An 11,937-nucleotide genomic window follows, 5' to 3' on the forward strand; every position below is an offset into this window, starting at 1 on the left:
TGTCAAAATAGGAAGTACGGTTCAGTGCTAAGGGCTAAAAAAAAAGTTTGTAAGTTTAAGTGTGCAGAAACCTAGTTCCTCCTCATGTTTCCTCAGACGAGTGGACTTGAAAATGCCAATGGTGTTCATGCAAATACTCGCAAAGAAACATACCGCTACATGTAATACTTTTATTGACACATACAAAAATACAATTGCTTGATATCTTTACAAAAAAACACTGTATAACAAATGTTACTGAATGGATGAATGAAAGAGGCTATAACAGAAGTCTCGGGAACAGGCTATTTCACAATGCTGTCTTATCCTGGACTATTCAATTGTTACAAAAAAAAGTGAAATTAATCTCTGAATATTTTCTCAATATATTAAACAAGGAGCCCATTTTTTACACGAAGACAAAAGTTTCTTTAAAAATACTCTCCAAGAGCTGCCATTTGTTCCTGTGGTCTCACGTCTGTTAAATGCACGATTATTAAACGCACGCTGGAATCCATCCGCTGCACGATGCTAATGCCGCCTTCTTTTAAAAAAATAAAGAACTATTTAACTGTAGTGTCTGAGAACTCAAAGCCAGTTACAGACAAGTACCATTGCTACAGTGCACTTTTTAAGAATGTTCTGAATCAAAAACACAAGGTTATCAGAAACCACCTGACAGATGTAAAAAAAAAAAAAAAAAAAAAAGAATTGTCTTATAATCAACAACAATTCATCTGGTAGACATAACGAGCATGAAAATTAACCCACTTTGGTAGGTTAAACTTAATGGTGAATTCACTAACTCCGGGCCAGTACGATTACATGTACATTTAATCCTAAGAAAGATTTAAGACCTGTCATGTGACAATACTGACACTAAGCACTTCATCTATACTGCATATGGCTTACACAGAAAAAATCACAGTACAGTTTGATGTTTTATGACAGAACTATTTCATTTTAGATCTACCAAAAAAAAAAAAAAAAAAAAGATTTTCAGAAAACAAATAAAAACTACAGAAACACAAAAATGTACAAACTGGGTACAATAACGTGAAGGGAATCAGCTCCACTGCAGCACAGCCAGAAAATGTGTGGCAAGGGACGTTTCGGCTACACACCTGCCATGTGTTCCTCTCATCGTTTCCTTTCATGTTGTAGCGACATTTTTTTCTCCTCCGTTCCCTGCTTTTCGTTGTTATTCTGAATGCCCAGTCGCAGCTGCAGGACTGTCCCATCACTGTAACATCCTCTATAAATTTAGAAGGCCTTAATCTCTGCACTTGGTTGGCTTAGACACCACAGCAACTGCCCAGCAACATCACAGGCTGCTGACAGGCATCCGGCCCACTAGTTGGCGCCGGAGAGCAGCAATGACAGTCCTAACAGACCGCTTCTTTGCAATGCGAGGGGCCAGTTTTTGTGTTAGCTCGCCCAGTGGAGTCCTGACAGAGAAATACCTCACTGAAAACTTGTAACGTAAAAAAAAGAAGAACAACAAACACGGATTCTTCATTTAAAATGTAAAGGGCCTCATTCTTTGCCATGCTGGACAGGTACATGATACAGTACAGAGTGAGAGTTAGCACGCTGTGCCACAGTTTACTGACAGCTTCATTTCCACATCTTCTCCTTGTTTCTTGAAGCATTAACACTAGAGGCCTGCGCCAAGCTCCTTAGTCCTGCTGAAATTATCTACACGTATTTACAATTATCACAACGATGGGAAAAAAACACTTTCTTCCAACATAAAAACAGCCCTTTTCAGTACATGTGTACAGAAATAACCAGTACATGAATGACATGCGCAGTACATATTTTTTCAAAAAACTTAGGGTTAGGCTTAGCTCTCATTCCAAAGAAGAACAAAGGCAATTTCATTCTTGTTCCCCCTTACAGAGGGGAGAGGGTTACCCATGTGTGCTAGCACAAGGTAATGCTTTAAAAAAATAAACATATTTGCTTTATTTACAGAAGTACCGTCTATCCTTTCCGGAACTCAGGGGACACACAGTTGCCCCCCCCCCCCCCCTCACCCACCCTCAATGTGTTATCTGTGACAGACCATGCTTAAAATGGAAGCAGTCTTCTGAGGGCTACACAACTGCATTCCTGGAGGGTCGGTGTATATGCTGAATTTTGTCTTAATCGATTAATGGTTTTGGTCCAAATTTACAATATCAGACAGCAGCCAAAAAGGGCACCCAGGACACTAGCTGCAACTTCAACAAAAAGCTCAGGTCAAATAAATGGTATTATAGAATATGGTAGGATATCCCAAAATCGATCAGTCCTCCTTGGGCAACACTGGTGTAACTGGTCGTTATACAGCTCTCAGATGGTGAAATAATACTGATGAAAAAATCCATATTTATCAGATAGATTTTATGTATATTTATCAACAGTGATAGCCCAAGTCAGTCTTGTCCTTACAGCATATTGCCTTCTTTTTCAAAGTTAGAACATGAATCTTTGATATATTACATTTCTGTAATATATTGTAAGACACTTTAAAGTTATCTTTTCAAATATGAACATGGCTGCTTTCCTGAAAAGGTGACTGTGTTGATCAGTGGACTGTCTCTCCGGGATTGTTTTCGTGACTTCTCATTGGACCATGTGACCACAGAGCTGATTTTCAGTAACCTGAAACCCCTTGAATTTTTTCCTTTTCTTTTTTGTGTGTTTTTTTAAAAGATTGCCAAATAAAAAATTAAAATAGTTTTCTTCTCGTAAAACTGCCTAAATTGGGGGGAGGTGGCGGAGGGGAGGGGGGAGTTTTGTAAGTCTTAAAAAGTTTCCAGCACTTCTTGCTTACACACTGGTACAAAAGTGGCCGGACCGTACATCCTCTCAAAAGTCCGAGTCGGCATCCACCAGCTCGGCGTCCATCAGATTTGTCCGGGAGTGGATGGGGGCGAGCCCCGCCCTCCTGCCCTGAGTCCTCACCGCGCGGTGCCCCGCCCTCCCGGAACCCCCCGCCGCGGGCTCCTCCTCCTCCGCAGTGTTCCGGAACATCCCGGCACCGGGCCGCTGCCAGGGCGGGGCGTAGCCGTAGCCGTAGCCCCGATCGCCGGCCCCCGCCAGGCCCAGGCTCCGCCCCCCGGGCCGCCCGTCGCCGAGGGACGGGGGCTCTCCGCCGCCGTTGTCCGGGCGGAGGCCGGAGTATCGGCAGCGGTCGGCGGAGGAAGGGAACCCCAGTACGCCATAACGCTCCTGGTACGGCAGCGGGTGCGAGGGCCTGAACTCGGGCAGGGACCCCGGGAGCACTTCCTCTTCCTGTTGCGGCTGCTCGCTCCCTTTGGCTACCAGGCTCCGGTGGAAGGGCAGTTTTGGGAGCCGAGGCACCGAGCTCGGAGGGGCGCGGTCTCCGCGGCGACGGTCTGGGTCGTAGGGCTGCTCCTCGGGCCCCAGCGGCCGCACCTCCTTCTTCCTCCTCTTCTTCTTCCTCTTCTTCTTCAGCATCTCCGGGGAGATCTCTGCCTCGACCATCCACAGCTGCTTATTCTTATTGTCGGGTGGGACTGCACGAGGGAGAGAGAAAAAAGGATGGAGAGAGGGAGGGAGAGGGAATGAGAGTGAGAGAGAGAGGGAGAGCAAGAGAGGGAATTTTAATTATTTCAATTTTCAATGTGGATGTTAGGACAACCTGAGTTGGCTCAGAGGCTAATTTTTAGCTGTAGACCCTGGAGTAAAATATTTGCCAACAATGAGATAAAATGTATATGAAAACCACACAAACTCATCCTCAGTGTACCCCCAATGCAAGCACCCACTCAGAAGCATTAGCAGTCTTCAACTACAGCAGCCAGCATTGTGGAGCCGTACATCTGCTTAACTGGGCCCTCGCTCTCTGCACTGCAGAGTGCAGCACAGCTCACCTGGTGTTCCCGTGGGCGTGACGGAGATGTCCTGGGGCAGGATGGCTCCTCGTCTGGCCACCATTTTGGTCACATGCTGGGCCCACGCGGAGGACATGTCAATGGACGGCTCGTTCAGGTCAAAGTTGATACCAGCTGGAGGGGGAGGCAGAGAGGCGTGGTCACAGCTTGGTTACTCACTGGCATAGTTGAACACAGCTTACAGTTTAATCGGAAAAAACTAAATAATTTTACATCTCCAATTAATTTATTATATTAAAGGTCATTTTTTGACCTCAGAAGTAAACGTTGGCTGGTTTGAGGCGGTAAACGTTCCCGTTGGTCCTTACCGACGGGTCCATCGTGAGAGACGGTGTGCATGCTGAAGGACAGCTCCTTTTCCGGGTCCTGCTGAAGCTCTTTGCGTTTTGAGAAGGCCTTGGCGATCATCTTACTCTTCTTTATCCTCTTGGGCTGGTCGTCGCTGCGTCCCAGGATCCTTCAGTACAAGCGTCACAACAGCCCTCCATCATGCAACGGTCACGTGCCAATTCAAACGCACACATTTTTAAACTATGGCAGCACAGTAGCAAACACACTGGAGCTAAGCATTTATTGAACGACTTTCATTGGTTTGGTGTACTGTCAATCACACAGATGGGATTCCGCCTTCTTTTGGGATGGCACTTATTAATTATGGAAAAGCTCAAACTGAACTCCCTCAGCCCCGCTCTCAAGCGGACACCTGCTCACCTGAACCAGGTGCGTTTCCAGATGAGCAGCGTGGCCTTGGTCCACACCCAGGTGCTCATGGCGATGCCCGTTCCGAACATGGAGAACAGGTTGATCTTCTCCACCAGCAGGCTGGGCCTGTTCTTGATGGTGCACTCTGGAATCGGCTTATTGGTCTGATGGGCGATCGTCACGTTGGCCTCGCAGCTGTAAGCAAGAATGACACACAGAGCCTGTCAAGTCTTTGGCTGGCAGGCTGGCAGGATGACATCATGTCAATCATTGGTTTACCAACTTAATTCTCCATCAAAAATGTGTCATAATGTACGCTTGATGTTGTTAGAATTTTAATGAATACTAGGAAAAAAGGCACACTGTACATGGGATGCTAAAGCCGCCATTAAAATAATACTACATTTGTTACACCACTGCCTTAAGTCTTTGGTACTGCAGTCTGTTTTATTTGGACATAGCCATCTGGCCAGCCTAAAACCAGGTGCTTAAATTATATGCAGTTACAGGTTTGCCAGGTTGTTTCTGTGGTGCAGCATGAAGTTGTTACTTTATTTTGAGGCTCATAAGACTATAAAAAGGCTGGGAGCTATAAGGAGAGATGGCTCAAAATAGCAAAGCCACAGAAGAACACTTAACATAGTGAGGGAGAGGAGCACGGACAGCTAAAGAAAACACACCTAAACCCTGCCCAAAGAAAAGCAGGAAATTAAACCACACTCAGGGAATCCCGCAAACAGGCACTGCTGCAGTTAACAGTCGCTACAGCGACACCTATTGGCCGACCTTACAGCCATGGTTATGTCGGCTTGAAATGCAAAAGACGTGTTTTACTGAAATTACAATTTACAATTTGCTCCTTCGGCAGATGTCTTTAAAAAAGTTGGCTTTAAGAAGGGCATTTAACATGATAACATGGCTTTTAACCCTTTAAGGTGTGAGGTCACAAATACCTGATTAGAATGTTAACGGAACATTCCAATGCTGATGTCACAATCACTACTGGCGACTGAAAGCAATGGAGTTCCAGAACACTTGCTTACAATTTAAAAAAAAACAACATTAAAAAAATGAAAAACCTACTCTTCAAAGGGGTAAACTGTATCATGGCCACCACAAGCACGAGGGAAACTCACAACACAAATTCTCTGAAGCTCCTCTCCCACTCGGCCTGGTTGAAGAAGTCGTAGAAGTGGCAGCCGAAGGTGATGAAGACGAAGCCAAAAGCCAGGAATCCAAATATGCCTGAGAGGGAAGACACAAGGGGCAGCTGCTGAGAAGGGATTTCTCCAGGTAAAACACACAGGTAATTCAAAATTTATAAAAGTTCTTGCGCAAATGAGATCCCGTAATGAAATACACAATCAGCACAAAGCATAATAAATTTATATTAGCATTTTTTACGACCGAGTCTTACCGAGCCTCAGCATCGTCTCGTTGATTTTGCTGGCTGCTTTCTCACTCAGAAGCCCTGGGTGGTTACTTTTGATTGAAAACAACGTCATGACACCTGCAGTGACGCAAGGAATAATAAACAAACACAATCAATTTCAGGCCTACTGAATTTATCGACCTGAGACACCTCCCTTGCTCTCAAAATGTAATTTTGTACATCAAAAAAATCTATATAAATGTGTGAAATTTTTCATCTGAAGCAAAGACTATACTCACCCTGAATGAGGAAATAGCCCCCGATGATGAGCACCAGGCCTATGGGGGCGAGCACAAACCCCGCGCGGTAGTGGTAGTTCTTATAACCCACAAAGCAGATCCCGCTGACCGAATCTCCGTCCACCTACAGCAGCAGCACAGGAAACGCATCATGACCCGTCCTCATCAAAAACCCACTACTGCACATCCACGCATTACCCATGCTGATATCCAGGCCACTTTATCACTCTCCCTCTTGTGTTCGCTTAATTGGGAAGAGTATTTGTGTGAAGAAAAGTACTTTTTTTTCAGGCAATTTTCAAGACAGCTTTGTCATATTGACCACAGCTTCGTCAGTCAGTTCAAAGGAGTGAACTTAAATTAAACTCACAAACTGGAAAATTCCCACAATGCTACATTTTTTTATTGCTGAATTTAATGATGCTTCATTTCAGGATGCTTCATTGACTGAACTGAAATGGACCATAAAACTGATGTCCACCTTCAACAGTGCAGCAAAGCAGGCCACACGGATGGGGTGCTTACCTGTGCTATTGCCAAGATGGCCACCGTCAGCACGAAAGGGATGGACCAGGTGACTAGGTGGAAGTAGGAGGTCTTCCCAGACAGAGGCTGGTGAGTGGTGCCCAGGGCCTTGAAGGAGGTGTGCCAGGCGTAGGTGAGCATGACGAACCAGATGACCCCCGACATCAGGGAGTAGTACACGATGACGAAGATGATGACGCAGGACAGCGTCTCCGTGGAGCTGTGGGAAGGACGGGACGAACAGAAATCACACCTCGTCAACCGCTAGTCCGTGGATCGGTCACACCACCAGTTCTCTCAATGTCTCTATATTCAGCTCTATAGCGGAGATCTTCCAGTGGGTTATTAACCCTTTGTGGAATGTTTTTTTTCACTTGTGCACACTCCCACGTCTGTGATCGGGGATTTCTGGATTCAGATATTCACAATTAATTCATGGCCTCTGCCTGCACTGAAATTTCACGGCCTCTCCTGAGACATGTCCTGAGCCATGTTTGGTCATTTACGCCAAGTGTCTGGATTAGATCACCCCCGTGCACAAAATTAAGTCGGTTTCCGACATCGACACAGACCTCACACGTTTTCGGATGGATTAGTGTCCACCCGTAAGCACACCTTGTTCAGCCAGTGTTGGAATATATTTTTGAAAAAAACTGACCCTAAATCAGCATTCCTACACTGGACATCCCTTCCTGAACAGACACACGCTGATCTAGGATCAGTTCTATGTTTTTTTTAGCTCATATGGTCAGGAACACGCCCGACGGGGAAGCCTGACCCGGGACCAGCGGCGAGACTCACGTGGGCTCCCCCAGCCTCATGGTGTCGTCGCTCTTGCACACGATCTCCGTGCGGGCGCCGTCCATGAACTGCGCCAGCCAGCCGATGCTGCCCACGAAGAAGCAGGCGTTGACGTAGAACAGGATGACGGCCGGGTAGCGGTTGGAGTTCTTCCAGTCCGCCAGGAAAGTGGCCTGTTCCCACAATGCCCAGCAGGGTTGACAGATCATTAAGACCAATGGCAATTGCGGGGGGAGGAGGCCTGCCTGTCACATTTCTCAACTTCCTCATACAAATGATGCTGGACAGATTTATGTCATCTTAAACCGATTAGGGACATGAAGAGAGAGGGGCGAAAGTAGTGGCCTGTAATTTGACAGGTCAATCACATACTCTGCATGGTTTTGCATTATTTGTATCGGTTGAACACGTGCTATCAGCCACTGTACAATTGCTGAAAACAAATATTGCAATTATAATTATGCCATTCAAGAGGAATATAATAAGCATCACAAATGACAATGATCATAAATCAGTTACCCATCTAAATTACCCAGATGGGTGCTACACATTTGTGGTGGCAGAGGTTAGAATCTCTCCCACTTCACTGAAAAGTTCCTTTTAGATGAAGTGAAAGGTGCAACTTTATCTTAATTTCATAAGAAAGTAAAGCTTTTTTAAAAATTATTTTAGTCCTTACCAATGCCGAATCTGAATTTGAATTTGAATAATTGGGCCCTCACCCATGCAGATTTGAGTTTGGAAAAACTGGGTCCTCACCAATGAACAGTGCGTATTTGAATTGAATTGAATGAGGCTGAGCGCACGCTCACCAGCGTGAAGAAGGTGCAGAAGAGGGTGATGGAGCCGAAGAGAGCGATGTAGGTGTGCATGTCCGAGTGCTCCTCGTTGGTGAACAGCGGGTTGTTGCACTGGATGCCGCAGCCCTCCACGTCCTCGTACCAGCTGTTCTCGTTGTCCGTCTTCACCAGCGGGGCCTCGCAGTGCCCGGAGGTGTTAAACTTGATCTTCTGCACCTCGTTCTGTAGATCGATCGACCGGTCAATCGATCGGTAAGTACTGACCCACACCCACACACCTCAGAGGGGATAACCCCATTACCCAAATCCAAAACCCCAACCCCAACCCCATTAACCATTTAAGGTGTAGGATCACAAATATGCAGTTAGAATGTTCCTGAACATTCTAATGCTGAGGTAACAATCACTACTGGTAATTGAAAGTTCTCATAACTTCTCGTAAGAGGGCGTCTTTCAGTTCATTCAGTTCACGTGAATTTTAATTAATTTCCCTGAACTGAATTAACTGAGGTGAAGCTGACTCCTGCAACACTGTGTGTGGCCCATCTTGAAAATTAGCTGACATGCATGACATCGGGTGGCAAAGAAATAATAATTGTAAAATATACATTGAGAAGTGATGTGTGCCACCTGCCTGTTAAATGACACTATCGAAAAACAAACGTTGATTGGTTCATTAACTGACTGATTGGTTGGCTGATTGGCCGACTAATGGACTCACTGATTGGTAGGTTGGCTCCTCCTTGATTAGTTAACAAGTAATTGAGTGGCAGGTTGGCTGAGTGTTCAGGTGAAAACGTCTCCGGGGGACGCAGAGTCCTCACCTGGCAGCCCACGGGGAACCTGTCCTGGGTGCACTGGAGGAAGTTTGGCCAGCCCCTCTCCCGCTCCACGATGCCGCAGGGTTTGCGCGTGGCCTGGCACAGGCTCTGGCTGGGCAGCTCCACTCGCCCGTTCTCGCACTTTGGCATGTACACGGCGCACAGCAAGGGCTGAATAACCGCCCAGCACCCCGGGGCGTTCCTCAAACCTGGCGCCCCCGCACACCCAGGAGAGACGGGACAAGGGCGGTGAGTGCAAGGGGGTTCCCCAAACTCCAGGTCAGGGGGACCCCACTGATAGGGTCGAAAAACAATTCTGTGTATACAGTACATCGCATTTCCTTTGACCTTCACAACAGTCCGATTAAACACTGTGCTTGCTACTTGCACTCAATTAGTGTGCTTGCCATTGTTTTGACGGATGTTCCAATAAGTATCCATTAATATATAATTCCACCAAAAATAGGAACAGAAAATTCAGTCCCTCCTGAAGGTAGCGTAATGGGCTCAAAGGGTTTGGGAACCATAATAGTAAATCAACTTTTACACGACACAGTATTGCAGTCATTTCTTTAAGTTTGAAAAAATAACTGCAATATAAAATACTAACTAAGAACATTAGGTACATAAAAAAAGACTTTTAGTCTGTTGCGACAGCTTATTAGAAGCTTAAATGTAACGCGTGATGGATGTAAAGCAAAACCGCATTAGTTCCATCAAGCCCTGAAATGCGTCAAATGGCACGTGAATGTAACCATTTCAATAAGAGTAGGTAATCCATATGAAATCATTTTAAATAGGATTATATACATAATGAGTTCTTATTTAAATGCTATTATGTATCTAAGCAGGTAAGGAAAATGTTAACATATAGCCAACTCTTCGCTGAAAAAATCAAAACTGCTCCACGATGTTAAAAATATTTTAAATGATCATTTTTACATTATTGTTGACTTATAATATTTGAGTGGAACTGGCTTAACTGTTGGGAGTACCGCATCGATTATAAATGTTCACTTGATAATGTGACTACCAACTTTGGTAGGTAGCTAGTTCATGATTAGCCTAGTTCATGGTAGCTAATTCATCCGTAAAACTTTTGTAATAGTAATAGTTCCTGATCAGTTAATCGCAATCAGGATCTGCCCTAATGGAGCATCTGTAGCAATGACTAAACTAATTAAGCCACACAGTTTACAAGTCTTACCGGACCACATGGCTAACTTCTCAAAAGCTTCTTCTTGGGTACTTGAATCCTCCGTCAGAATTAGGGACGTGTGAGTGTACGGTAACGGCGAACCAAGACATGTATTGTATTTCAGTGCTTCACATGTTGACGATTTCTTGCAATAATCGTTAAACACAGTTTCGTTTTTCTGTGCCGTTACCAGACAAGTAAACGTTAAGGAGGCAAGCCATATCCAAAGCATCCCAAATCTTTCAACAAAGGAGTTGCTCCGGGAAGACATCTTGGGATACTGGATCGGTGCAACGTTGTGTCCGCGAGACCCAATACTTTCCTTGTTTCTATAACTCGGAGCGTTGTTCAAGAAGCAAACAAGTTTTACCAATAAACTGTTAGAGGAAGCACCGCAGGCTTATGTTGCATATTTTTAACTCGAAAGTAAAATAAAAATATTTTCTTGCAAATTTCTTATTCCATTATCGGTGGGTTAATCCTTTTTTTTAATCCGTCGTTATCTTCATCCGCGCCCCATTTATATTACTAAAACTTTAACTTTTAAAAGATTTTAAAAACTTTTCCCCAAACACTTCTCGTGTATTTTGCAAAAGAAAGAATCTGATTTAAACGGCGAAAGCGAGCCACAAAGCCACCATCCCCCCACTTTTTTTGGGAAGCGAAAAAAAACCTTGACATGAAAAGTCTGAAAAACTGTAATACGATCCCCGGACTACTCGCTCCATCCCCCTGTTACAGCGTACCTCCTTTTCGCATTTTGCTGCAAAAAAAGGCGAGCTACAGTTACACTCTCCTCAAAAAAACTACCAAAAAAATCGGGGATCCCCACTTCAAGTCGCGGCTGTGATAATGCGGAGGTCTAGTCCTTTGTTTTTCCCCCCTCTAGCTGCCGTGTCCGCTGTTTTTTCCCCTCTTCCTCCCTGGAATGCACATGTTGGGAGAGCCAAAGTTTCTGAAACCAAGGCTCCCATCCCCCCACGTCCCAGAGTAGGAATGCGCCGTACGGTAATATCAAAACAGTCACCCTCCCAGACAAAGATGATTTCACGCAGCGCTGTAACCACGTTTGTTAATTGGTGTACACAGGTAGTTTCAAGTACGCCCAACTCGGGTAAATAGCCTAAAATCCAAAGTAGACAAATCCCTGAATTGTTTGTTTTCTTTTTTACACAAGTTATAGGGGATGTTATACTGTAATTACATGTTTGCCTTGCAGTAAAGTAAAATGTTTCTTTAAAGCAACTTCAGCAATAGCTGACATGTTTCTTGTTTGTGATATAATTAACAGATTTTTCCAGCAATTGTTATACTTGATATATGAATAGGAAATATATAATTATCACTTTTTTTTAATAGAAGTTTTTTAAAGCATTCAAACGTTCCTGCATAACAACTAATAGAGAGCTCCAAGATTCAAATTAAGCACCAAATCAAACATTTGTGATGGGATTATTATACTCACGCTGGGCCTCATTCACAAAACTTTTCTCAAATTGTTTTTACTTTTGTTCTTGAAAATGTTCCTATGAAAA

The 11,937-nt window shown here is 44.6% G+C and overlaps 1 protein-coding gene and 1 long non-coding RNA gene across 2 annotated transcripts; one reads left to right on the forward strand and one right to left on the reverse strand.

Moving 5' to 3' along the window:
* Positions 1-156: 156 nt before the first annotated feature.
* On the reverse strand, positions 157-10,673 carry smo (smoothened, frizzled class receptor). The gene is made up of 12 exons (XM_064344856.1): positions 10,412-10,673; positions 9,208-9,413; positions 8,396-8,605; positions 7,584-7,756; positions 6,783-7,002; positions 6,258-6,381; positions 6,004-6,096; positions 5,723-5,831; positions 4,596-4,781; positions 4,193-4,341; positions 3,864-3,998; positions 157-3,506 (listed from the first exon to the last, which is right to left on the reverse strand). Exons 1-12 carry the CDS (start codon positions 10,671-10,673, stop codon positions 2,836-2,838), a joined length of 2,538 nt encoding a protein of 845 aa, XP_064200926.1. The 3' UTR covers positions 157-2,835.
* Positions 9,314-10,795, forward strand: LOC135259924 (uncharacterized). Its single transcript, XR_010331429.1, has 2 exons — positions 9,314-9,453; positions 10,596-10,795. It is a non-coding gene; the product is annotated as an uncharacterized LOC135259924 (long non-coding RNA).
* Positions 10,796-11,937: the final 1,142 nt, after the last annotated feature.

Source organism: Anguilla rostrata, chromosome 7, assembly GCF_018555375.3.
Source record: "Anguilla rostrata isolate EN2019 chromosome 7, ASM1855537v3, whole genome shotgun sequence".
Taxonomy (NCBI): Eukaryota; Metazoa; Chordata; class Actinopteri; order Anguilliformes; family Anguillidae; genus Anguilla; species Anguilla rostrata.

What these genes read in the sequence shown, in the direction of transcription:
- smo (XM_064344856.1), bottom strand. Translation starts at nt 10,673, where the DNA reads ATGTCTTCCCGGAGCAACTCCTTTGTTGAAAGATTTGGGATGCTTTGG. An exon ending in GAAGTTAGCCATGTGGTCCG is followed by an intron (nt 9,414 to 10,411) that starts GTAAGACTTGTA and finishes CGGGGGCGCCAG; the next exon opens with GTTTGAGGAACGCCCCGGGG. An exon ending in TCTGCACCTTCTTCACGCTG is followed by an intron (nt 7,757 to 8,395) that starts GTGAGCGTGCGC and finishes TTGTGGGAACAG; the next exon opens with GCCACTTTCCTGGCGGACTG.